General features: G+C 44.1%; 1 protein-coding gene across 2 annotated transcripts; it reads left to right on the forward strand.

Moving 5' to 3' along the window:
• The first annotated feature begins 608 nt into the window (after window positions 1-608).
• nkd2b (NKD inhibitor of WNT signaling pathway 2b) lies at window positions 609-24,365 on the forward strand. 2 transcript variants are annotated; one of them, XM_041943393.1, is made up of 10 exons: window positions 609-891; window positions 1,017-1,043; window positions 1,152-1,243; window positions 19,177-19,237; window positions 20,115-20,242; window positions 21,902-21,997; window positions 22,175-22,316; window positions 22,555-22,612; window positions 22,731-22,858; window positions 23,019-24,365. In XM_041943393.1, exons 1-10 carry the CDS (start codon window positions 867-869, stop codon window positions 23,639-23,641), a joined length of 1,380 nt encoding a protein of 459 aa, XP_041799327.1. In that variant the 5' UTR covers window positions 609-866; the 3' UTR covers window positions 23,642-24,365. The 2 variants fall into 2 exon arrangements, with proteins under 2 accessions (XP_041799327.1, XP_041799328.1); XM_041943394.1 differs by having other exon boundaries at window positions 22,734-22,858.
• The last annotated feature ends 1,515 nt before the right edge of the window (window positions 24,366-25,880 follow it).

Consider the following 25,880-nt stretch of genomic DNA (forward strand, 5'->3'; position numbering starts at 1 on the left):
GCTGAATCCTTTGCAGGGTCATGGGGGGGGACTGGAGCCTATCCCAGCCATCTCTCGGGCGAAGGCAGGGGACACCCTGGGCAGGTCGCCAGCCTACCACAGGGCTACATATACAGACAAACAATCACGCACACCGCTCATTCACACCTATGGACAATTTAGAGTTATCAATTAACCTCAGCATGTTTTTGGACTGTGGGAGGAAGCCGGAGAACCCAGTGAGAACCCACGCTGCACAGGGAGAACATGCAAACTCCACACAGAAAGATCCCAGTAGTAGTTAATAGAAACATTGATTGCCTCAGATTAATCATCAGAAAATGACTGCTGCAGCCCCCATGAAACAATGAAAATAATGTATAAATTCTTTTTGTATAAATCTTTTTTTATTTAACCTATATATAAGTCTGCTGTTTGATTCGAACCGCTTTACAAATGTGTACATTGCCCCCACATTTTCGTCATGTTTTATCATTTAAAAAGTTCTTGCGAGGCCTCCGTCAGCGTTGATGTTTTATTTTGTAAAAGACGATCCGGAAGTACCGTGCCTGTCCTGTCTGCCTTGACGCGGGCTCCGTGATCTCTGCTGCCTTCAAAGCGCTCTCACATGCAGTTGGACCGGAGTGAAGCCTGGAGACAGACCGCGAACGTGCCCTGTCTCCGTCACGCGTCGTTTTTGCACATTTATCTCGTTCCCGCGCGGAGACAACGGATGCTTCAATGAAGACGCGGTTTAATTACCTGCCTCTGGATGAAGTTGGACTTCTCGCAAAACAAACACAATGTGACCATGATGAGTCGCTGACTGTATTATCCTAGTCCGATTTCGCAGTACCTTTATCGATCCAGGGAAGAGGGACTTAAGAATGGGCAAACTTCAGTCAAAACATGGTGAGAAATGTTGGAGCTGAAAGTGCTGAATGACAACATTGTTAAAGCGTGTCCAGTGTTGTGTTGATTTCGTACAAAAACTAACGATTGTCTTTTCTGCATCCCTGTTTCCGATGGATCTACAGCGTGTAAGCGCAGAGAGAACCCTGAAGGTGAGGACAGATCAATTTGTATAATTATGGTGTATAAATGGTGATGATCTAGTGAAGCATAGGTTGAGATTAATACCTTCTGATCGGTGTGTTTTCTCCGTGTCTCAGGAGACAGTTTTGTTGTGAACGCCTTCCTCCGGAGAGGGATGGAGGAATGTGAGAGGTACAGCGCGGCGGATCACAAGCTGAAGAGCATGCAGGTACCAGGCTTTATTCGTCTCTATTTCACGTTTATCTTCTCCTTCATTAGATACAGTCAGCCCAACACCAAAATCATCTTCTTTAAGCTCCCTGCTTTGGTTAAAGTTGAATGAAACGACTGTCAGGTTAATTAGTTTTCTCTTTAACGACCAGTAGGAATGTGTGGAAACACGTTTTAACGCTGACTTCAAAGCATTTTCAAGAGTGAAACAAAAAATTAGGATACAATAACAATGAAGGAAGCCCTCTGATTTATGTTGGCAAAGAGGACTCTTTAATCCTGTTCTGCCTGTGTGGTTAAATGTTGGCTGCTGCTCTCAGAAATAATCATCACACCCTTTCTGCTATGCTGTATGTGCAACATTCAGGTTGGTCTAACAGTTTTGCATAAATCAGAATTTTATTGTTGGGGGGAAAAAAAAGGTGTGCCAGGTGTGTGTGCATGCATCTGCTGATGGGACGAGTCTGTCAAGCGCTTCAAAGATGAGCTGAGAACTTCTTGGCACAAGAGGAAGCGAGCTGCATCCACAAAGCCTGTGCGAAGGCGTGCTGATGTCTCTGCAAAGTTGTAGGTTGTTGTTTTTTCTGTCATGTCTGGCTGCGGCACAACACTGCAGCGGTTATTCCCCTGCCAGCATCATTGGATGGGGTTATGACAGCCGTGAGCCTCGTGTGTGAAACGGCTTGGCAAAGCAGCACACACACACACACGCACACACACACACACACACATACACACACACACACACAGGGAGTGGATGGAAAGGTAGTCGTTTCACAGACTGAGGGATATAAAGTTTGCTCTTGTGGCTGCTGGCATCATGACTCAGGGCTGTGTCTTTTTCCTCAATGCCTCCCATTCTAGTGCAGCTCCCAGTGGGCAGCCCTCTGCAGCATAACATTACATCACTTCAATTAGCGTGTCGTTTTGAGGGGTACAAGAACCTGCGAGCTCTCAGACAGAAACTGCACGAGGTTCACACAGAGGTACCGACAATCTGTGAGGTGGGTGGCTGTAATAGTGGAAGAGTTATAGATTATATCAGGGCTATAAACCGCCCACTCATGGCAAATTAAAAGAGAACTTTACTCTGCTTCAGAGGAGTCTGACTTCACACTCCCCTGAAGGGAAACCACCAAAGGCATATGCTTGACACTCATTAGCAGGCGGGTCCCACCCTTACTTCTATCAAAGTCATGCCCCTGATTTATTTCGCGTCATTAGTTGGTTACATTAGAGACTCGTTCACAGACCACAGCTGGATAACTATCAGCTTTTAACTAACCAGCCCTTTACTTTTCTTGCTTTCCTTGAGACTAACGTAAGATTGACTGAGAGGACATTGCTATAAAATTGCAGTCACATCTGTTACAGCATAAACTCGTCATGTATTTATGGTAAAATATCTTTAAGTACATGAGACAGAAAGGTATTGCTTTTTGTATTGGGGAATAGAAATGGAACATGCTACTTTTAACTGAACTAACATGTCTACATTAAGCAGGAAGCATAAGATAAGATAAGATAAAACAGATAAGAAGCAAAAGCACCAAAGGTTTTCTTCTTCCTGCTTCTCAGTCATGAAGATTTTATGCTTTTCTTTCTCTAATGTGACACAACTTTGGGTTTTTGATTGTCGGCAGACAAAACAAGACACCTGAAGAAATCTCTTTGGGCTTTGGGAAATTATAATGGGTGTTTTTCAACAATTTCTGACATGTTATATGCAAAAATCATAATAGATAAATGTGAAAATGACCAATAATGAAAATATAGGTAAGCTGCAGCCTTAATGCAAAGTACAAAATGCCAAATACTACAGTATCATGAATGAAACTGATATTATGGCAGTCATGTTGCATATATGCTCGCTGTTTTATCGCAGAGGCCATATGTGACCGCCTGCTCGCGTACAGTGACGGCTCTGTTCATGCTGTTTGAAATACGCCTGTGCCTGCAATGTAAAGATTGATGATGTCCCCAGGGACGCTTTTGATGCTATATAGTTTCCCATCTATCAGCATGACTTTCAACACAGGCAGAATTTATCTCCGCTGTAAGACAGTCCCACATTTCCACATTTGATCCCATACAGTTAATTAATTTTCTGCTAGGATCGCATTACATTGTCACACTTCCAGATATAATTAATGGATTATGGCTTCTTAGATGTCTGGGGTTCAGACCAAGATTAAACAAGCCCAAGTCAAATAGAAAATAGCAGTAATTATATAATATTTTTAAAGAGGATTTGAAGTTTTTAAGCCAATTTCAGCCACATTTTCTCCTCCTGAGTGATTTAGCATATGCCTCTCACCATATTGTAGTTTTTCCACTTAGTCGTGGTTGATGAGCAGCAGGGACAGTTGAATTTACCTCTGAATTGGTACAGGAGGAGATTGGCCAAACACGCTGTTTTGCTGTGACCATCCCCCTCCTCATTGTCAAACGGGGGAGTAGGATTCCTGAGCTGTCTGGCTGCGACTTCAAAGCGCAGAGCTGGGAGTTATAAAAGGGCTCTGATATCAGCGGAGCCTCCGAACCCTCACCCCTCTATCCCCCTGCCCCTGTCCTGGGGGATGGGCCGAGATGGAGTACAACCACGGGGAGGAGTCGCGGACAAGCGCTAACACAGCCCGCGCCCGACATCAGGTTGTGTAAACCTGTGATTCTCCTCAATAAAGCAGACGGTTCTATTCAGCAAATTCTAAATGCTCTGCCGCGCTTTAACAAGAAATAACAACAGATCAAAGGATAAAAAGGCCTCTTTAAATATTGATGCTGCTGCAAACTATGATTCAAGATTGCAGCTGGTAGGCTGCCTTCAGTACGTTATGCTGTAGGCTCTTAAAGTGTGGCCTGAGTGGACAAAGAGAGCGTGATTCAGCAGGGTGGCTCGGCTCATCCGGCCTAGATTTTGACACTTTGTTGCAGGTGTTCAAGACAAGCCTTACCTGTCCGAGCAGCTGGTGTAAGGCAGAATTATTACAGGTGAGATCAAAGTGGCAGTCCAGGGCTTAGTCATCCCCCCGCAGTCATTGAATATAGAAGATGCAGAAAACTCTGAACCCTGTACTCATCCAAACTTGTGTTCATTAGTGGAAGAGCTCTGTGAAGGTTCACTGTTTTTCACCTCTGGAAACATCAACACATCAACAGTCCAGACCCTCACACGCACCACCGCAGCGCTTCATTTTGGAGCTTCAGACAGACATGCTTGGATGCCCAAATAATGACAGGCTAATTCAGCCTTTCAGCACCACCTTTTGTCTCAAAACTTCCCACAGACTTGGCCCGTGAGGAGGGAGCGTGTCAACATCCTAAACTCCACAACAAAGACCTCAATTATTCCACTTTGAAAGGTTAATAATATCACACTTGAAGTTAAAAGGCTTGGTTAGATGTAATGATGTGCCAAAAGCTCCGAGACACAAATTTATTTTGACTTACGGAGGGTTACATAGCACTCACCCCTCAATAATAAATTTAGTTTAAGAGCAGAGTTCCCAAGCAGCTCACTAAACTAACTGCAAGTGAATGTTTTTTTAACTTTCATTTGGAATCTGTGAATAAGACTTTCCCCTTATATAAAAATCCTCATTTGGCGATCCTGCTCGAAATGGATGTTATGTTTGGACAATTTTGCCGCTGGGCATTCGGGTACATCTTCTCGTCACCGTGTTCATTTTGAGCGAGCAGTATTTGATTTGGATGCGAGGCTGGGATATCTGGGTAATCTTAAGGCTGCGACCCTAAACGACATTTCAGCGCACAGCCGCAAGTTTCAAACTGAGGTCATTTCTTTTTCGTGTGCTGGATACGGCCGTGCAGCTCCTGAAGAGTGCTTGAAGACTTCTTTCAAGAAATGTTCTTGCCAGAAACATCTCACGATTTCTCACCTCCACCTCTCCTACGTCCACAAATGACCAAAAAAAAAAAAAAAAAAAGATGATGCGGTGCTAGCAGGGAGCAATAGATGGTGGAGAGGAGACAAAAAGGTGTGCTCATATATGTACTGCTTTTGAAGGGACTTGAAGGCATTTGGAGAGTTTGTTTTTTTCCACCTCTTTTTTTTCTTTTTTTTTGAAATTGGCTTCACAAGAAGGCGAGCTGTGAGCCTTCATCTCTGAATGAAAAGCATGTGGCTGGCATCCAGAACAGCGGGGTCTTTCAGCACGGCCCCGGCAGACATCTGTTCCTGGTTTGTACAGCAAAATCCTGGAGCAGGGAGAGGGGCTGTGGTGGAAATGGGGTGGGAGAGGGTGGCGGGGAAGAGGAAAAGAGGAGGAGGAGGTGGGTGGGTTTTTTTTCATGGGGGAGATATTTGAGGGGTTTTAAAAGTAGTGGGGGAAGGGGCGTTAATGGAGAGCCTGTCCACTGCATTGTTGAGTGACCATTGATCTCACCTTCAATATTAACTTCTAACAGCGGTTAAACATGCAGATCACACCCTCTTTGGGGGCTTTTTTGTCTGTCTTGGTTGCCATTTGTCCAGAACAAACATTCACCTCTCTGTCAGCGTAAACATCATCACCTGGTTGGCTCTGACACCCGTCACAAGCGCGAGATGCTTGTTTTATCCGTTCTTTCATGCCGGAGTGTTTCAGTGCGTATCACCACATGGCTTCGCCTGTGAGTCAGAGGTGGAGTCCCTCCCTCACTCTCCGTCTGTATGTTTGTGAGTGGATGACTGAGTGAGAGGCAAAGAGTGGTTTGTGCGGCCTGTGCCTAATGGAGAAAGACATTACAACACTGCCAGCAGACACTTTTTTTTCTGAGGATATTTATACTGTTTGAAGGACTTTGAAGCAGTTTGCTCACTTTAATTCCCCTGTGACCCGCACTCGTGAAGGGAGCACGGCCTCTCTCTGGCAATCCTGAGGAGTCAAAGAGCTATCAAACATGTCACACAGTAAACCTGAGGCATTTAGCCTTAGGCCAGTTTCCCCGTTTTTCCCAGCTGGTAATCTAAACATTGTCTCTTAAAGCAAGAATTTTACCATGAGGTAACAACCTCAGAATCACTTTGATGGTGCGCTGACTTGTAATAGCTCGGCATTCTCGGTACGCGCATCACGGCAGAGGCAAAGGGACTGAAGAGGACGTTGGCAGAGGAAGCTAAGAAGAGAAAAAGAGAGAGCGACCACGCCTTCACACCCAGGGGTGTGTGGACATGGGAGGACAGCCGAGAACAGGCACTCAGCTGTGGGCACGGTTCCCACTGACCTCCCTCGCTCTCTCTGGTTCTCCAGCAGAGTACCAAGGAGAGTGAGCAAGAGGCCAAACGAGAAGTTGCACTGTCCAATGTATATTATACCATACTATGTGCAATGTGCTTAGCAAACAGTGAATGGGCCGAAAATGCTGGCAGCATTTCAGCAAAACAAAAACTCTCTGTCATTTTTTGTAATTTGGGTAAAATCCTGTAATATTACACTGCCCCGTCAGACGGCATGCATCTTTGGCGTCTGACAGTCCTTCAGCTTGTCAACAAATGCGTGTGTGCGTCTGTCTATGAGAAGAGGTAAAGACGTGATTTGCATTTACAGCGGTGGTGTCAAAGTGAATTGTACTCTGTATGCGGTGCCAAGTTGAAAAAAATACCAACTCTTGCATGATGTTGCTGTAACGGAATAGTTTGACATTTGGGAATATACACTTACTCACTGTCTTGCTGAGCGTTAGATGAGTAGATTGATACCGCTCTCACGTCTGCGCAGTAAATATGAAGCTACAGCCAGCAGCTTAGCTTAGCATTAAGAATGGAAATGGGGGGGAAACAGCTCGACCGACACTGCCCAAAGATAACAAATGAGCAACGAACACCTCTGTAATATGCTTTCAGACAGCAAGCAACCTCAGATCCCACCAGCTGATACACCACAGGCTGCTGCTACTGTCTGTCTCATCACACAGCAATGCAGGTTGCAGTAGCAATATGACACAATTAATATTGCAAATTTAGCTAACTAGTATCATAAACATTGCTAATTGGCTCAGACCATCATAAATTCCACAGAGAGTGTAAAAAAATGAACATAGACGTAAGAAGTAACTACTGCTTGTTGTCTGGATCGTTTGGCTTTAAGTAGACAACATTGTGACAACTGTTGTCTCACCACAACAGCATGATTGATGACGTAAACACAAGAATTTAAATTTCTCCTTCAGCTCAAAACAGAATAGTACGTATGTAGACGAGAAATGACAGTCGCTCAACCTCCTTCATTATTGGAGCTCTTATCTCAGCCCCGTCTTCGGCGCTTTGAAGTCACCGCTTTTCATGATATTTATGAGATATCTGTTTGTGCGCTTCAGAGAGATCGGTGTAGCTTCACGGGGCCGGGTTGCTGCGAGTCATCAAGCATGCAGTCGTACGTGCATATTTCAACTTCCTGAATGGAGCCCATACCAGGTGTTCAGTGACACTACATGACCCAGATGTGCATGGTCACCGATGACAGCAGGGAGACCTCACTTCCCCTTCATCGGTTAGCGTGCTGGTGGATGCTTGGGGCAAGCCCCGCCGAGGGTTAACACTGGTCTGTGTCTTTGCTCTCGCTCCCTGCCAGGGGAAAGAAAATACCTGAAGCTGGAGCCCAGTGCTTAGCACTGACATTTTTGGCAAAGGCTGCTGGATCCAAGTCTGTGTTTGATCTCATGCTTCCCCAGCCAAGTAAAACACCGTGAGACTCAAAGGTTATTACATTTTAGTGTGTAAGGTATGTTTCCACATAAACCCCTGTTCCCCCTTAGAAAGCCTTAGCTCTTTTCCAAGCGGACTTCATTTCGCAAGCCTTAGAGCAGCCAGGGGAATATCATATTTTTTCAGTTATGATTGTTGGTGGTGTTATTATATGCTGTCATTGCAGCCATTTTTAATTGATTACATTGTTTAAATTACATATTCGGTGAGTATATTTCATGTGAGGAGCTTGGGGAGGACACAGGAAGCTTCAGGCTAAATGTATAACTTCAACATCATTGGAAGAGGCACTGCAGATGTATTCTGCTCAATATTTTGTCGCTTTAAATATTTGCAGACTGAAAGGGATACTGAGGTTTTAGCGTGTTTGTTTGAAGAGGACAGGGGATTCCTCTTTCGGACACAAGTTTGTTTTCCTATGAATTCAACCAGTGGAAACTTGAGATTGTCTCCACGAAGGTCAGATGCTGACCTGACATATATTCCACAACCCAAGCACGGGGGAAACTAAGTGTGCAGCACAATAGCAGCTATGAATGACTTCTGTTGTTCATATGAGAGTAAAAAGAACAGACAGAATAGAATAGGGCCAGCGACGCCAGAGCAAAATTAATCCCTAAAATGTATGTAAAACGTGGGTGCATTTGAACTGCTCTTCAACACTCCTCATGTTGCGATGCCTTTTGTATCTCCTTTGACCCTTTGGTAAATAAAATTCACTTTCTGTGTCCTTAAAAAAAAAGCCTTTGGAGTCTCCCCTGAATGCTTCGAAACTTCATCCTTCCTCCACATTCCTGAACCTGACGCCCTGCTAGGTTTGAGACCAGAGAGTGCAACACCACCCACCACAAACCCCAGCTTCCTGTATGCTTAAAAAAAAAAAAAAAAGCAGCCCAGTGGAGGGCCCTCAGTGCTACTGGCATTGTTACTTGTTGTGATGCTCTGTGGTGTCTGATGCAGTGGTTTTATTTGCATATAGATCAAGCACTCTGCAAGGGTGTTGTGCTCATACACTTCAGGTGTCTCTGGTGAGATTTAAGAGCAGTGCCATGATTTGAAGTGTTTCTTCCACGAGGAGCCGGTGCCTTAAGTTCATTTGATGTTCAAGAACCTTGAAAAAGATTTGGAATTTATAGCAGAGCCTCAGAGGTGAATAGACTTTACACAATATCCATCTTCCTGTCTTCCAATTTCATACACAGAATGCCATAGCACGAGATTTATCAACAGACCCAAACCCAGACCCCCGAGGAGTTAGGCATCTTTCTCTCTGCTCTGAGCTGAGCCTCCCCCTCTCCGGGACCCCAAGCCTGCACATGTGTAGGTATCGCTGTTACTCAGCTCATAAAACGACACAGTCCCATCTGAAAGTGGTTAGCTGTTGAAACACACCAGCAGCTTCAAAGCTTGGATCCAGGCTCTGCAGACAGTACAGGCCTGGCCCTCCTTCTGCACATCAGACTCCGTTCCAATGGGGAATGGCTGCAAACTAGCTTTTGTTACACAAACCTGTTCCCGTCATCAAACCCCTCAATGGGTCTCCATTGAGAGGAAGTGGTTTATTTTTGTCATGGGTGGTAATTTTTCAGGGGAATTTAATTTGGGAAAAGAAGGATTCTACGTATATGTTCAGAAGAAATAAGAATTCAGCGGCTCTTGCAGTCTGTCTCTGTGTATTTCTACACCCAACCACCTTTTGTGCTCTTTCTATATGTGACAGAAAGGGAGGGAGAGGATGAAACAGTGCTGAAAGAGGCCACTGTTCTCATTTCCTCTGAAGGCAGCCTTCTTTTCTTCCCCCACCCGTTCCTTTCCTGAGCCCTGTCCACTTCAAAAGCTGACCTGGCCCTGTCTGCCATGCAACTTGTTTACCTAAAGGCTCATTTCAAATAAACAGCAGTTCTCCTTGAGATGCCTGCCCCCCTCACTGAGAGCCTTTCAGACACACCATCTGCTCAGAGGAGGTGCTTCACAAAGAAAACACACTCTTCTAAATCAGGATTTTATTTCATGGTATTGCTGCTAACCTGACCTTCCATGTTTTCCAAAAAAAAAAACCTCAACTTACAGTGTACCAAAATGTATTTAAAAAGAACAAAAAAAGCCATTACTCTACTTTTGAAAGCTGGTGGTACAAACAGTGACAGTGAAAATTTCAGGCAGCAGATTTGCCTTTAAATGAACGCAGCAAAGTTCTCAGCCATGGTAGCTCTGCACGGTCTTTCTCTATAACCAGCAGCTACCTCTTTGTGTTGATAGGGGCTGACTGATCCTATCACTTCAAGAATGCCAGTGTATCAGAATATCTGAACTTTGACCCACAGCGTCACATGCTCGGCTTTGAGAACTTCTCCATCCTGCGACACCTGATTATCTCATAGCGTTTAAGGCGATGTTGCACATCGGCCCCTTCTGCTTTTTGAAGCGTGAATTGTCTTTCAAGGACTTTTATCAAACACTGAGAGTCACACTTAGTGCTTTTAAGTGGACCGCCTCCAGACTTGTTGTGTGATTGAGAGCACGACTCCATCAGTGTTGTAGCTTTACACCTGAGATAAGATAAGGATATACAAGTCAAGCTAAGCTAATGCAGCCCATGTTTAAGCACTCATACTCACTTCATATAGCCCCACAGCCACGGTTTCCAGTAATTATGCCTGTGAAAGTAGCAGCGCTCTGTGCTCTCTGCCGAGCTGCCCTCTGCACCGCCTTTTGATCTCTGCTTGTGCCATGGATGAATTACGTTGCAGAATTTCACACTGGGGAACAGTGTTTCAGACACACACGACTGGTCTGTCAGGTCACTAACGTGCACACATGGCAGCTTCGGTCCAAAAGGGAGAAGCACAGATGTTGCAGTCTCGCAGACTCTGGCCTCAGCATCTTCACTTGGCTTGTCTCTGCGATGTGTCACAATTAAAAATTGTAATTCATGGTTTGCACCACGAGGCTTTAAAATTCTTGTCTTGCAGCAACGTTTTCAAAAGTAATTCATCATACGCATACCCTCACATCCTTTTTATTTTTTTGACCAGTAATTTTCTTTGAGAATAATTCAACAGAAATATGAATGAGCTTTGCATGATGTTGGTGCATCAGTAATTGGCCCATGTGCTACTTTTTTTACTGTTTTTCTACATCTCATCTGTTCCTCTTCAGCTTTCAACTTTGTCCCATTTTTCATGGGAAGTTGTGTCTCATGTGCCAAATCATTACAGCCAGTGGCCCTTCAGCAATGATCCATTTCACATATCCAGGTTTCCTTCACATCATCTCAGGATCGTGGAGTCTCCTCTGCTTCCTGAGCCCAGCAGGAGTGTATTTTTAGGAATCCTTAGGAAAACACTTGGTGTTGACCCTGGGATGACCCCCTGTCCAGTTCCAGGCCTGTGAGGAACTTCACAGCTTGGAATTAAGCCTGTTCTTGCAGTGTCAAGAATTCTTGTGGTCTTTGAGACTGGCAATCCTTACTGGCTGGAGGAGACAGCGGCACTGGACAGTCAGAGAGAGTTACACAACAACACAGAGCGAGTCAGGCGCTAAAAGAGGAGCAGCCACTTTGAATATGCAGCGGTTATTTTTTTCTGCATGTCAGATTTAAGATATTTAGTGTCAGGAACTGTGCAGGAGTCTGCAAAAAACCAACACATTTTTTGCCCAAACAATGTTGGCAGAGTGGCTCCAAGCCTTAAATATTCCATAGTAAGGAGGAAAGGTACCAATTATGCAAACAAGTGGTGTCTCCTAGGACCTGAGGTTTGGCAAGAGTCAGTGGGAATAGTTAGGCTATAGCAGATGAGTTATTAGGGGCCCTGCCTGTGTGCTTGCTTGTCTACCTTGGTTATTTGTTGCATCCTACTGCACTGAACTCTGTGTTTTGGCTGTCTCTGACCGGCGAGCCTGATTGATTCCCTCTGAAGACTGAATGAAATAATAGTATAGTACAAGAGCCGTTCGTCTCTCTTTGCGCAATGTGCCTCCCAGATGGATGTGTGGAAAGTTCATGCTACATTACTAGCTGATTGGTCACAGCAGCCGAAGCTCCTCTTATCGTGGTCAGTCACATGGATCGGTACTTCTCTGTGTAAGTTACCCAAAGGGAGCAGTAACTAGTGGACTGAAGAACAGTGGTTTTGACCCTGAACCTGTTCTTATCCTGACGGAAGACATGTTCAGGGAAACAGCAGGCACCTCATCCACCAGCCCACTAACCTTTAGCAGCAGGAGTGCCCCAGATTTAAGTGAGCAGCCAAAAAGTTGTCATGGATTAGATCAGAGGTGCCCAAACTTTTCCCTTGGAGGGCCTAACCTGAGATTAATGTTTGGACACAGGCCAAAAGCACGTATGGTATTGCATTATTGATACAAATAGTACTGGGATGTCAAGTTCCCCTGATTGACTGATGTCCTGTATCAAGTATGCATTGCAAGTTGCTAAACGTAATGAGAAAAACTGTCCTCTAAAATAAGCTAAAAGTAAGCTAATGGATAAACAGTTGCAGCAAAAAGTGATGAATAATGAACATTAGCAAACAGTTTAAATAGTTAACTAGCTGTATGGACAAACAGTTAAAATTGTTAAAAGTAATGGATAAATGATTTTAGCAAGCTATTTCAGCTGTTTATTTGATAAAAAACAGTTTTAATGCATTTCTGCTAGTGTATCTGTAACATGACAGGTGGTGTTAATGAAGAGGTGCTTCATCTGACAACACCATGGGGTTACATCACACAAAAAAGGTTGGGAACCACTCTCCATGTAAAGCTTGGGCAGTGATGTTGCTCCTCTGCAGCTGTCCCTCCCCAACATGGCTTGTTTACATTTCTCAGTCACCCACAGGAGCACTATAACGCCTGTAGCTCCACCAGCCTCCAACCACAGAGCCTCGCCCCTATGAACTGCCAGGCCTGCTTTTCAAAGCCGTGACTCAAATCCTTTGCAGCTTAACAAAACGAGCAGTGAAAACACTGGCGGTGGTGGTTATCTCACAGGTGAGAGCAATTATAACTGACATTTCAATACTAGACAGACAGCTGCAACCTGACACTAACTGCAGTACACAAAAAGCGCCCTTGCAGGTGAGAGTGATTGTGTTGAAATGGTTTTCACCCAGCGGAAGAGGACGAGGCGCTCACAAAGCCTCGTTGGCTGTAACCGACAGACAATCAGTTTGAAGAGCTGATTTATACTAAACCCCTGGCTACGTGGGACGATTGCAGCTGATTGCTCTCAAATGCTGCTCAGCAGGACACTTGTGGAGGGTGAGACATGACTGCGTGAGAGGTGGAGTCGCGTTGGACCATAATGGGATTGGCGTTGCAGCCACCTCACCCACAACCTGGCATTCTCAGATCCAGTGTGTTGTTTAAAGGGCCTGTGGAATGTGGAACAAATCCCCTCAGCTTTATCGGCCTGGGCGCGCTCCCCATTGGCCGGGCTTAAGAGCCAGGGGCCTGCACGGGAGCTTACAGAATTTCACATGGAGGCCAGAAACAGAGGAACATCCTGTTTGAGTCTAACCGCCTGTCCCACACTCGCTTTGATATGCCGTCGCCTTGTGCACTCGCTTCTTTCTTGTTTGTCAGGTTGTGAGTGCCTGTTTGAAATCTGGACCGTGTATGGCCCGTCTAGTTTCTGTGCACTTTTTTTTTCTTTTGGCATGAAATGATTTTATATATATATATATATATATATATATATATATATATATATATATATATATTAGTTGATTTGAGTTTAGTTGTTTGAAGGAAAACTTACAGTTAAAACAATTTGTTAAGCATATTTGCCAAAACATTTGCTGGTTACAGCTTCTCACATGTGAGGACTTGTCACTTTTCTCTGTTTAATTACTGTTAAGTGAATACATGCAGGTTTTTGACTGTTAGGCAAAAAAAAAAAGTCACCTTGTGCACTAGGAAATTGTGACAGGCCTGGCATTTTCTAGACTGAATGTTTAATCAATCAATTGAAAAACTGATAGAGTTGATATTGAAAATAATTGTTAGTTGCAGTTATGTAACCTAAGTTAGTTTTCAGTCTTAATAACCATTCCATACTTGAGACGTGGACCCTGGAGTTGAAACTTTTAAGCAAAAACATCCAAGTCCAAACAGCCAGCGTCTCCTCGGACTGTCAAAAGAACCCATTTCACTAAACTTTTGTTCGAGCACATCATTAAACGTTCCAGTGCATATAACACATGCCATTGGTCATATAAAAGTCCATGCAGAGGCTTTTGCATTACACCAGCAAGCCCCGTTACCTCTGAATTAAAGCAACATGCTCTCTGCTGTGTGGTCATAATGTGTGTGGCACCGCATTTGAAGCTTTACTTCAGTTTTTTTTTTTTTTTTTGTATACAGTGAATCATGAGAGGCCCTTTGTGTTGTTCTCTTTCCTGTAACTACTAAAATACATTAACGGTGTTGTGATCTGCAACCTCTATTTAATATACATTTGCTTAACCCAGATTCACATTTGCGATTCCAGTCCCTGGTATGAAGCACATCGTGTCCAGTACAGTACAGTAGCTGCCTGTGTGACAGCTGAGAGGAGGGAACGCCATTACATCAGACTCCTATCAAAGTCCGCTTTAATGAAGGCGAGCTGATTACAGCACCGGTGACAGATGCAGGGTGGTCAGCCGGTGATGCTAATCTTTGTTTATGCCACGCAGCAGGTCATAATCAAAGCGAGAGAAAGATCAGCGACAGGGTGAGGAGTGGACTGGAGGGGCGTGCAGAGTTTAGGAGATGGTCTCTCCTGATTGAAGGGGAGCGGGTGACTTTCAGTGGTTTACGTGCTGCTCTTACATAGACGGGCAAGCATGCTCATCTCCCCCCACAGCTGTTGTTATACTAGGACTGAAGAGACTTCGCCCCAGTGATTCATGTCCTGCCAAGGGAGAGGTCTTGCCTCCTGTTTGACCTCAGAGAGAGCCCTGCTACCCTGAAAGAGCCATATCTGGGCCATCTTGGCCACATGGGGCCAGTCCAGATGACAGGATGGCATTCTGCGCTGATCTCATTTCCATTCATAGAAAGACATGTCACGACACCCTCATACATAGATAAAATACCTTGATTAGTGGACAAAGGCATGTTTTAGCTGTCTAGCAATGACAAGCAAAGAAAAGGTGAGGTTCTGGTTTTTGAGGCTTAACTTGAAAATGCTGAAAACCCTTTTTGAGGGTCCTTGACTCAGTCAGTTAGAAATAAAAACTCGCTTTTAGCTCGTGTTTATTTTGTGATCATGATGAACGTTATTATGCAGGCTAACTCAAATCCAGCAGTATATGCAGCACTGTTTGTTTTAATATTGCTACTCAATACTAGCTGGAGCCAATCTGCTCTGTTCGAGCACCATAATTACCCTGACTTGGACTGAAAGCTGAGGCCCGATGAACCAAAGGGAGAGAGAGGTTTCTGTTCAGCCGTCAAGAGACCAACATATTGTTCTTTTACTGTCTTGCATGAGAAGAGACAGAAGTTGTGCAACTGGCCTCCTCTCTTTAGCTCCCCATATTTTCAGCCCCTTCCCCTTCTCTCCACCCCTCATCTTCCTCTCTGTTGCTCTGCCTCTCTTCAGTAAAACCACTCACATCTGGTTTTGAGTCAAGGCCAGGTTGGTTTCTACTGGAATGGAGGGCTTTTATTTCTCAATGGCCCCACTCCCTCTCCAGTTTCATTCTGCGGTGAAGAGTATGCAGTTTGTTTACGAACTGGTGTTCCTTTCTTTATGTTGATACTACTCAATCCTCATATCCATGACTGGGGAACCCCACAATCATCCCCAATTAATGGCCAGTGAAAGCAGGAGTGCTGGTCAGCTGGTGGTCATCAAGGCTTTCCTGTGGTGCCCTCCTAAGTGTCAGTTCAAGGTGACTTCTAGAAACTGTGTACGTCCTGTAGAACTCACGGTGGTAGCTGCTCCCAAGACACTCTTTGCATCAATTAAGGAAATACTAAGTGAGAGTTTTGATGTGGTTTAAAAGGAGAGACAGAGTAATCTGTAAACTAATTCCGACTTATGAAATAAACTATCTGAACTATTTCAGAAAACCACATAGCTTCAAAATTATATGGAAGAGCATCCACACCGTATCCTGTTTTTGTACTTTTTCCAACATATGTTTGTACTTGGATACGCATCCCGACATCTGATCAAGTTGCCATATTTTGTACCCCGAGGCCAGAGGAACTGTGTAAACAATCTCCATGTTAGCCTCCCCTGTTTTTGAAGCTGTGATTTTCAGAATCAGTTCTGCATCGTACGGTTTGAAGAATGGTCTTCAAGAAGAGCGCATACTTGTATTTAGGGGTTGCGACTGGGGGGTGAAAACAAAGATGTGCAGTGTTTTCCAGCGGGAGGATGGGTGGCAGGCAGGCAGAGAGGGAGAGACTGCTGGGGGATGTCTGATGTCACCTGGTAGGGAGCTATGAAAGCTTCCCCTGGTTACCCTATCCCACATAAAAGTCTGGCAGTAGGCAGAGGCTTTAGGGAAGCTTGGCAGAACTGCTGCATTAAACAGGAACAAACATCACACACCTCTCTGTCTGTCTCTCATGTCAAGGCATCTGGGAGACAGAACCTGTTTACATGGAACCCTGTCAGCGCATATTTCCAATGCACTGTTTTTTAAGACAGCTGAGATCTGATACAGCTCCTTGTCAGCGCTGTTGAAGCGTCTGTCCCACACATGCGCTTTTCCGTCTGCCCCTTGTGCATAACGTCGCGCAGTGCGTAGATGTGTGCACCGCGGGTTTCAGGTGTACGCCACTGGCCCAAAACGAGGAGCACTTTGCTCCAAAATGCTACCTCATTTGCGTTGCCTACAGAGCAGTTTGTGATCTGATAGTGAAAGAATGAGAGCTGCGAGATGCCAGAAAGCAGTTAATTACACATGTGGTGGGCAGATTTGAGAGCCCGACACCGTGGGCGATGTGGATGGAGATGCCATGTGTTTAGATGTTAAACTGCAGACTGCGGTCAGACCCAGCCTGCTCTCTCATTAGCTCCCCCGATGGATGTAATGAGCGTGGAGCTGGTGGCGGCGGTGGTGGAGGTGGGTGGAGAACCATGTGTTCAACACAAGCCCTGCTGGTCCCCTCCTTGTGCACTCAGCAAGACGTCTCCTGATATCTGGATTTTAATTAGAGGCGAGATTCGCTTTTGGCAGTTAGTTGATTGATTTGTTTCATTATATTTAACGTCTTTCATTTAGAGGTGCTTATACCTTGCACTGCACCCTCATGGGAAATGAGGATGAGAAAGACTTAGTGGTTGTCTTTGATGCTCCTCTGAGCTGCAGAACAGTGTGTGTGAACTCCTTCTTCTTCCTTACATACTGCCCTTCATTAAGGGACTGCGGTACAAAGCGGAGAGATAAAAGCATCCTGTGCAGAAAGGAAACAACAACTTGGCTGCAGAAACCACAAAAGATGGAAACTGTGTGTGTGTGTGTGTTTTTGTGCAGGGATGCACATAGACTCGTCTGGTTTCTAGCATGTGTATTTGGTGATTAAAGACTGCTGCTTGTTTGGGGCCCAGGGGACGGTACCAGTTGTCCCCACCTTTCCCACAAGCCTTCCAGAGTCTGTAAAAAACCCACCTCCACCTCTCCCACTGAGCTCACAAGGAGTGAAGTAAGCAATAGATAGGCCATATCTCCCCTTTAGAAAACCACATCCTCCTCTGCTTCTACTCATATCTGCTTCTCTCTTCTCCCGCCTTTGTTCCTCTTATCTTTCCTTTCCTCATTTGGGCCCTCTTTCCTCTACTACTTTCTGCCGTTTTTACTCCTCCCGCTTACTTCCTGCACCTCTCCTGTTTCCCTCTGCTGTTTTCTCTCAATGTCTCCGGTGGCCAATTTACAGGGGGGTGTCCGAGTCTTGACCCTGACACTCAACCCGCTCCCCTCCCTCAGCGGTGAAGGTCAGGGCCAGATTACAGGCTGGAGGTATCATCCTCTGAAGTGAGGAATAATGACGGGCTCTGAGATTGTTAAATGGAACCACAGGCCCGGGCGCTGTCATTACTCTGAGAGAGAGAGGGGAAGGGGAAGGGGGGCTCATTCACCTAAACGCATGCAGATGTTCAGACTCTCGCTTGAGCCTCGGCTCTGTTGAAGGTACATGGAGTTCTTTTGTTTTCTAGCATCTATCTGTTTTTTATTTGTCTCGTTTCAGTGGGCCTCCTTGATTCAATCTGGTGAGATTTTATTTCAAAGTGTGTGTGGAGCAGCTTAGAGGACTGAGAATGACGTAAATAAGATGAATCATTTGTTGTTTAAATACTTGTGGTTTAGGGCCTGTGCTGCACTTAATTTTCATTGTTTCCACAATCCAGTTGTAATTAAGGAATGGCTGTGTGCATGTGTGTGTGTGTGTGTGTGTGTGTGTGTGTGTGTGTGTGTGTGTGTGTGTGTGTGTGTGAGAGAGAGAGAGAGAGAGAGAGAGAGAGAGAGAGACCAGTGAGACCCTGTTGCCTTTGCCTCTGTGTGCCTCTGCATTAGCACATGTGTGGGATGGTTATGAATACATAGTGGTTCTGTTTTATTCAGTATTATTATAGATTATTCACATATGACAGGGGAGCTTTTCCCCCCTTCCACCCCTTTGTCCTGCTTTTGTTTTATGGCCATGGAGTTGTGTATTTAATCAGCCCCATCCTATCTGCATGAAAATTTCCATCTGGCAATTATTCTCCATTGAAAATAAATACACGAATGCTGCTGCGAGCTCATTGCGGGCTTCGCTTTGCATAAACCTAAACTTCTAAGAGTCAAGTTTTCAGTGATGAAATAAAACAAAATCTTTTCCTAAACTCTGCGTGTCTTCCATCAAACTCTCCTCACTGGGTTCCTTGTCAGGCGGGGTGAGAATAAGCAGGTTGGCTGAGAGAGAGCGAGAGAGAGAGCTCAGATGATGAAGTGCATTATGGGGATTTTGATGGATGCGAGGAGTCTGTTTGAAGGGCTTGGAGGAATCTTGAAAGCTTGGCTGTGGCCGCGCTTGCCATGTCCCAGACAGTGAAACACAATAAGCGTGCAGATGTTCAAAGTGTTTGGCCACGCCGGAGCCTCCAGCCCTCTCCCTCTCATCTGAGTAGGAAATGCTTTAGCTGGAACTGTTTGTTTTCTCTGTGTCTGTGGTCTGAACTGTAGATTCACTTACATCTCTGACTACAACCCCCCCCCTCTTCATTTCTTTCCTTGTCCCAGGAGTTTCCAAATGGCGAGCTGAAGGAAGGACAATTCACAGATCAACACTGTCCCCTAGAGGGTAGGTTGAGAAGGATATCTTCTTGCTCACTGATAAGCTTCAAGCTACAACAATCACTGAACATTTTAGGCCACAGAAAACAGGTCTAACGTTGCAGGATAGATGAGCATGTGCATGTGTTTAGTATGTATGATTCCAAAAACAATACAACCTGAAACCTGGCATACATAGATCTGTATAATATCACTGTATGCATTTATTATATCATGATACTTCCATGTTCAGTCAGCATGATGATTGATGAAGAAAAGATTGATGATTTCTTCTCTGATTATAGTGTTTAGTTTCATCATCATCGTATTTTTTTTTTTTGCTTTATTAGTTTACAGATTGAATTGTATTGTATATAATGAATATAGACATGCATCGTCATTCAGATTTATTTCTTTGCACTGTTTGTATTGTTAACAACTTAAAATACTTGTATATGGACTTTTATTTATGTTGCTGGTCCTTGATGATTTTCTTATATATCCACCAAAAAAGGTGATTCTGATTTGATCTTTATTGTGCAAAGTGTGCATGGCAGACATTCTGGGTTATTACCATTCTTTCGTCAGATCTTACCGAACTAAATGAACCAGGGATGGTAATGAGCTGTGCAGTGATTTTTAACCTAGTGGCCAAATTCAGATATGCAGACCACAATAATACCCAGTACAAATCAACTATAAAGAGCCACACCTGACCATCTCTTGCATGTTTAAAAATCTCTCTGAAATCTCTTCTGTAATCATAGTTTGGACAATAAAAGGTCAAAATCAAGATATTATATATATTTGTGAGATTTTCTCAACTGAACTGCTCAAAATGTCACCATATTTCTGCGTGAGAATCAGTGATTTTGTGTCTGAAATGTGTCGTCTTGTGTTGACAGTGGTTCTTCCTCCAGAGAAGGCTGAGGGCTGTGAAAGCTACTTGCAGTACCTGCACTCGGAGGATGGAGAGCGTGAAATACTGAGAGATGCGACCAAAGCTACCGGGAAGAAACGCATCAGTCTGGACGTAAGCAGATATAATACCCTAAAATAATGCAATGCAGTAATGTGGTTTAGTTTCCAGTAACAGTACAACCCTGATTCCTAAAAGCTGTTTGTTCATCAAAAGATTCAGAAGACTGAAGTCTCATCATATAAAGCAAGAACAGAAAAAAATTCACCTTCAAAACTTCAAAAATTTGTGTCCTCGGTTCCCAAATGCTCACTGAGTGTTGTTAAAAGAAAAGGTGATGTAACACTGTGGTAAACAGGCCTCTGTTCCAACTTTTCTGTAACGTGTTCCAGACATCAAATTGAGAATGAGTGTATATTTATAGAAAACAATAAAGTTTAGCAGTTTGAATATTAAATATCTTGTCTTTGTACAGTAATCAATTGAGTATAAGTTGAAAAGGATTTGCAAATGATTGCATTCTGTTTTTATTTACGTTTTACACAGTGTCCCAACGTATTCGGAATTTGAAATGCTATATTTTTCTTGCAATGTTAAATCCGGACAGATCAAAGTTAATAGGAGGTAAACATGATTATGTTATACATCCAGCATAATAAGAATCAAACATGATTAAAAATACTTGAGGGATGGTGGAATAGGTTCAAGCGGTATACAGCACGAGCTAATAATAAATGAAATCAGTGCCAGGATTTTTTGGGGGTCAGAAAAGGTCTCTCTGAACCGAAGACGGAAGAGAACTGAGGGTTGAAATTGTTTTGTGAAAAGGATTTAGACACAGGCTAGAAATTAATGCATGGTGGGTAAGCTCTGTCCTGGCCTCAGCTGTGTGCGTTCACCCTGTGCACAGAACATCTGTCTATTTGTTGACACTGCCCCAGACCGTATCCTGATTGAATTTAGGGAGCAATAAATAGAATAAATAGATTGTAATGTTGATACTTGTGTGTTTTAATGAAGTGCTTAGATCTGCCCTGTGGTACTCACTCCTGGTTATGTGAGCTGAGGAGATATTATAGAACCATAAAGGGCTGCCTCTCTCCCTGGGGTCTCCTCCCTTGTAAATGCTCACGGCCTTTCGCACAGTGTCGGCTCTCCACCATGCCTGCAGCAGGGCCTATATTCCAGATGTTTATTTTTCCAATTATGGCCGTGTTACTAGATACATCTGAATCAAAGTTCCTGCCAAAAAGTTGTTACTGAGAATAGTGGTTGCATTTTTCCTGGAGGACGGTAAAAAGACGAGGTCGTGGTAGGGTCCACCACCCTCTCTTTTTTCTCTTTGCACCCCAACACAGTGCAAAGGCAACTGATTCGTGATCTGTTTACTTGTTGGAAACCAGAATTTCAGTCGGCCTCTGCTCTGTTGCTCTTTTTTTTTTTTAAGAGCCCAACACTTTTTTGCAGGGGATGGCTGCCTTTAAACGTACCTGTTGATAAAGTGTGTGCTGATTCATGCAAGGCTTGATTTGATGTGATCAGAGGGGACAGTGTCAAGAATCCCTCTTGTTAACAGTAAATTCCCATGAAGAATGAAGGAAAACAACACTGAAACACGCAACACGCACGTTGCTGCCCCCTGTTGTCACAAACACTGCTGTGTTTTGTCTTTGACATAGAAGTACTATTGCTTTACTCACGACTGGAAAAAAGTTGTAGATTTAAACTGTCTATGTGTAGTAAGTATTATTAAGTACTTGCTCTTATCCACAGGACTTGGAGTGTGACGTTTCTGTGGAGGATGACAACCGCCAGGAGTGGATCTTCACTCTTTATGACTTTGACAACAGTGGGAAAGTTACAAAAGAGGTGTGTGTGTGTGTGTGTGTGTGTGTGTGTGTGTTGTCATTCCTTTCTCTGTCGTGCTGTTCTGTGGTCCTTGATGTACTATTTCTTCTTAATCTTGATAGTTTGTCCCTTTCAAGTGTTATTTTGTCAAAGGTAGGACGACAGACTGTCCTAAGTGTGTTTTATCTGTCACTATAGGACATGTCCAGTCTGATGCACACCATCTATGATGTGGTGGACGCCTCTGTGAACCACTCCTGCCATAATAAGAGCAAGACTCTGCGTGTCAAACTGACGGTCACTCCAGAGCCCAGGTGCCACAGACGAGAAACAGGAGCAGGTACATGACAACGAAGACAGCATCACACCTCAGACAGGATTTATTACCTTATCTTAATTGTCAATTTGGTAACTTCATGCATTTCCTCTGAGGGCTTAACTGGTTTAGCTTGCGCAAAACAGCAAAAGTGGCAAACTGTAATAGTGCAGAATGTGAAAAAAACAGCCACTGAGTGTTTCAGTCTGCAAGCCTGATGTTGCTTTTTCCTGGTCTGAGTTCCTGTACTTCTCCTCTTCAGATCGCTGTCACCAGGAAGAGGGGCGTTCAGCTGACAAGCGGCTGTCGTCCTACATCAGGTTAGTACACATCAAGTATACTGTGCTCAGATGCTGATCCTTGTGTGTATCATCATAATAGTTGTGTATTTAGTGTTCTCATTTGTCCACTAATCGTGAGGGTTTTGCACATTTTTAGCAGCAGGGGGCAAAGCAATGAGATGCCAGCTGCTGAGGGTCAGCATTACTGTGTGGATGAGAACACAGAAAGAAGGAATCACTACCTGGACCTGGCTGGTATAGAGAACTACACCTCCAGATTTGAAGGTAAGTGTCTTTTTCTTCTGTTACAGCCTGCTTCTAGACTCAGATATGCAGTATTATATTACAGTGGCAGGTTGAAAGTTGACTGTGCAGATGCAGAGCGGAAACAGCAGTTCAGAACACATGTAAACTGCTGACCCTGTGTCTCTTGTCTGTCTTTCAGGAACCACACCTCCCTTCCCACCTCAGGAGGCTCATGGTCGGAGCTCCCAGAGCCAGAGCCGCTCCCGCTCCCAGGAACCAGAAACCCAAGTTGTTAACCAGCGGCGCTCACAGGTCATCAGCGATAGCTATAACCCTACAGAGTCTCGAAGCAAGGGTGCACAATTCCTCAAATCCCCCAAGGGAACCTACAAGGGAGGTGGAGGGAATAACGGGGGCAGCGGAGGTGGCAAATCCACTAAATGTCATGGCTACCACCCGCCTCTGCAAACCATGCTGCACAGTGGGAGCGCAGCAGGACACGGAGGTCAGGATGTGTACCACTTGCCACACCAAACCCAGTCCTCCGGCCACCATCAGCACCCTTTGCAATACAGTCACAGCAAACGGCTAAGAGCAAAAGCCCGAGAGGCCATGTCCCCATCCAAAACCCCGCTGTCCCCTCAGTCCCACCCCCAGCAGCAACCCCCTGTGCCCTCTGTACTGCCAAGCCTGGAGAGAGAGCAGGCGTCCGGCCCACCTGGGAGTCCAGGGTTTGTGGTTCCTGTGGTCCAGCGCCACGAACACCACCATCACCACGAACACCACCACCACCATCACTACCATCATTACCATCAGACATGACCGCCTTCAGTGTGCAGTGACTGAAACTGTACAGGACCAACCACGACCAACCACACCAGTCTGAAGGACTTAACACCATCCCACAGGAGTTTCTCACGCTCTGTCCAGGGTCTTTTCATTCTCCTCTTGCAAGCTATACAGATCTATCCTGAGATTAGATGTATTGAGGAATCGTGTAGTGTGATGGCAGATGATATTGGACCGAAAGGATGTTTTTCTGAAGTTATTATGTAATAACAAAAGATGTGTGGCACAGTTTAGAAGTTTTTGTAGATTCTCTGCTGGGACTGCTGCGATCGTTACCCATGTTCTGCAAGGGTACAGATGCCATAAAGGAGCAGATCAGAGGACTTTTGATGTAACATCCTTTCCCTCCTGATGCTGTTGGCTGAAGTCCCTGGAAGCTATGTGTCAAGAATAGGTGTGTTGTTCTGTGTGAGACCTTTTCAAAACATGGATCTCAGGTGTAAAGGTGCTGCTGCTCTCAAGCTTTTCACAGAGGCTCCTTCCTCTGGGAGGCCTGATGTGATGTGGACTGAGGGGTTTCCTGTTTGTGTGTGTGGGGGGGAGTATATGAAATCACCACTGCCAGTTTTAATGCAAAAATATCTCGCTATATGTATAAAAAAATCTATATATGTAAACACATTTTACTGTATAATTATAATACTGTATATGCATATTTCACCATGGATATAATTATGCATATATGTATTTTGTCTTTTATATATTTTAATAAACGTTATATAGTTCACTTACATTATTGCTGTTGTAGTTTGTTTATTCGGTTCATAACCCACTTAATTATGATGCGTTTGCTGCCACCACGTGGATAGAAACAGAACAGCATCAGCACAAAACCACTCAGTATATTACTTGTTGAGACCTTAAATGATAATAATATGATAATTAGGAGCTAACTGTGGTTTGAGAGGCCTGATTGCTAATTATATTGTTTTCTGGTTTCAAATGAATGGAAAAGAAATTGGATAGTAGGCTGATGCTTCTGATTATTGATAAGTTAGAGCAATGTCAGGTCATGCATTTTAAATGCTAGTAAAACGATTAACCGTCTATCAGTTGATGGTTTTGCTGTAATTATCACAAGGAGATGAAGAACCAAAATGCAAGTGATTTGAGCTAGACAGCATCAGCACATGAAAAGCTCTAAATTAGTATCAGCTGCTGTGGGTACACCTGCAAGTGTCTTCCAGAAACACAGCCAAATTTAGTACTTCTGTGATGCCAGATGGTGCTTAAAAGGTGGTGTTATTGTCTGACCAAAGGCCTCTTTTCTGAAAGCAGAAGTGTCTCTTCCTGTTTGCACTTCCCTCTCTTTTTCCTTCTCCCACATAAGGACTATACAAACTGAAATAAAAGCTAACACAGAGCCTTAAAGAGCCTTTGCCCATATTCTTGTCTTGAAAAAGCCCCACAAACCAATTGTCTCACACAACTAAAGCTGGTCACCAGTCTGTCTTTCTCTGATTGATTTGGGTCAGCCACTAGGTGGCAACAAGCAGCCATCAATAGTACATACAATATACTGTGGAACAACCACATCGAAGTTGCCCTTGCTGTTGTGGACCAGCTGATTTAATGGATAAGAGTTTGCAGACATATATAGCCATTGTCCTGGGTAATACTTGATACTGATGTGGAATGCATGGTGCAAAGACATGGAGCAAAACAGGAAATGCAGATAAATGTTCAAAAATAATCCTTGAGATACTATGGAATTTACTAGAACCACAGGCCAATGTCAGATGAGTTCAAATCAGGAAGTGATTTTACCATCACTGATCTTATAAGCAGGGCATCACTGTAGAGGAACATACATGCTCAGCCAACCAATTAAATAAGGTTAAAGACACTGTCTCCACATGTTTGATTGACTGAATGTTTATTAATGCAACACCAGACAACAGCTATAGCTGGTGGTTAAAGAAGTAGAGATCCTTTACTTAAGTCATAGTATATAAGTATCGTCAGCAAAATGTACTTAAAGTATCAAAAGTAAAAGTAATAATTATGAACTAAAATGGTTGCTATATGCACCATTTTTCAAGCCATTTGAGATAATAGAACACCTAAAAATCTGTCCATCATCGTCAAAATCTAGATTTTAGACTCTTAAAAATGGAGGCCACTTATTATGTTTATCACTTCAAATTGTTGTTTGTAATGTCACTGATCAGATACAGCACTGAATTCCTTGAATTGAGGTCTCTGGAGTTAT

Source organism: Chelmon rostratus, chromosome 8 (assembly GCF_017976325.1).
Source record: "Chelmon rostratus isolate fCheRos1 chromosome 8, fCheRos1.pri, whole genome shotgun sequence".
NCBI classification, from domain to species: Eukaryota; Metazoa; Chordata; class Actinopteri; order Chaetodontiformes; family Chaetodontidae; genus Chelmon; species Chelmon rostratus.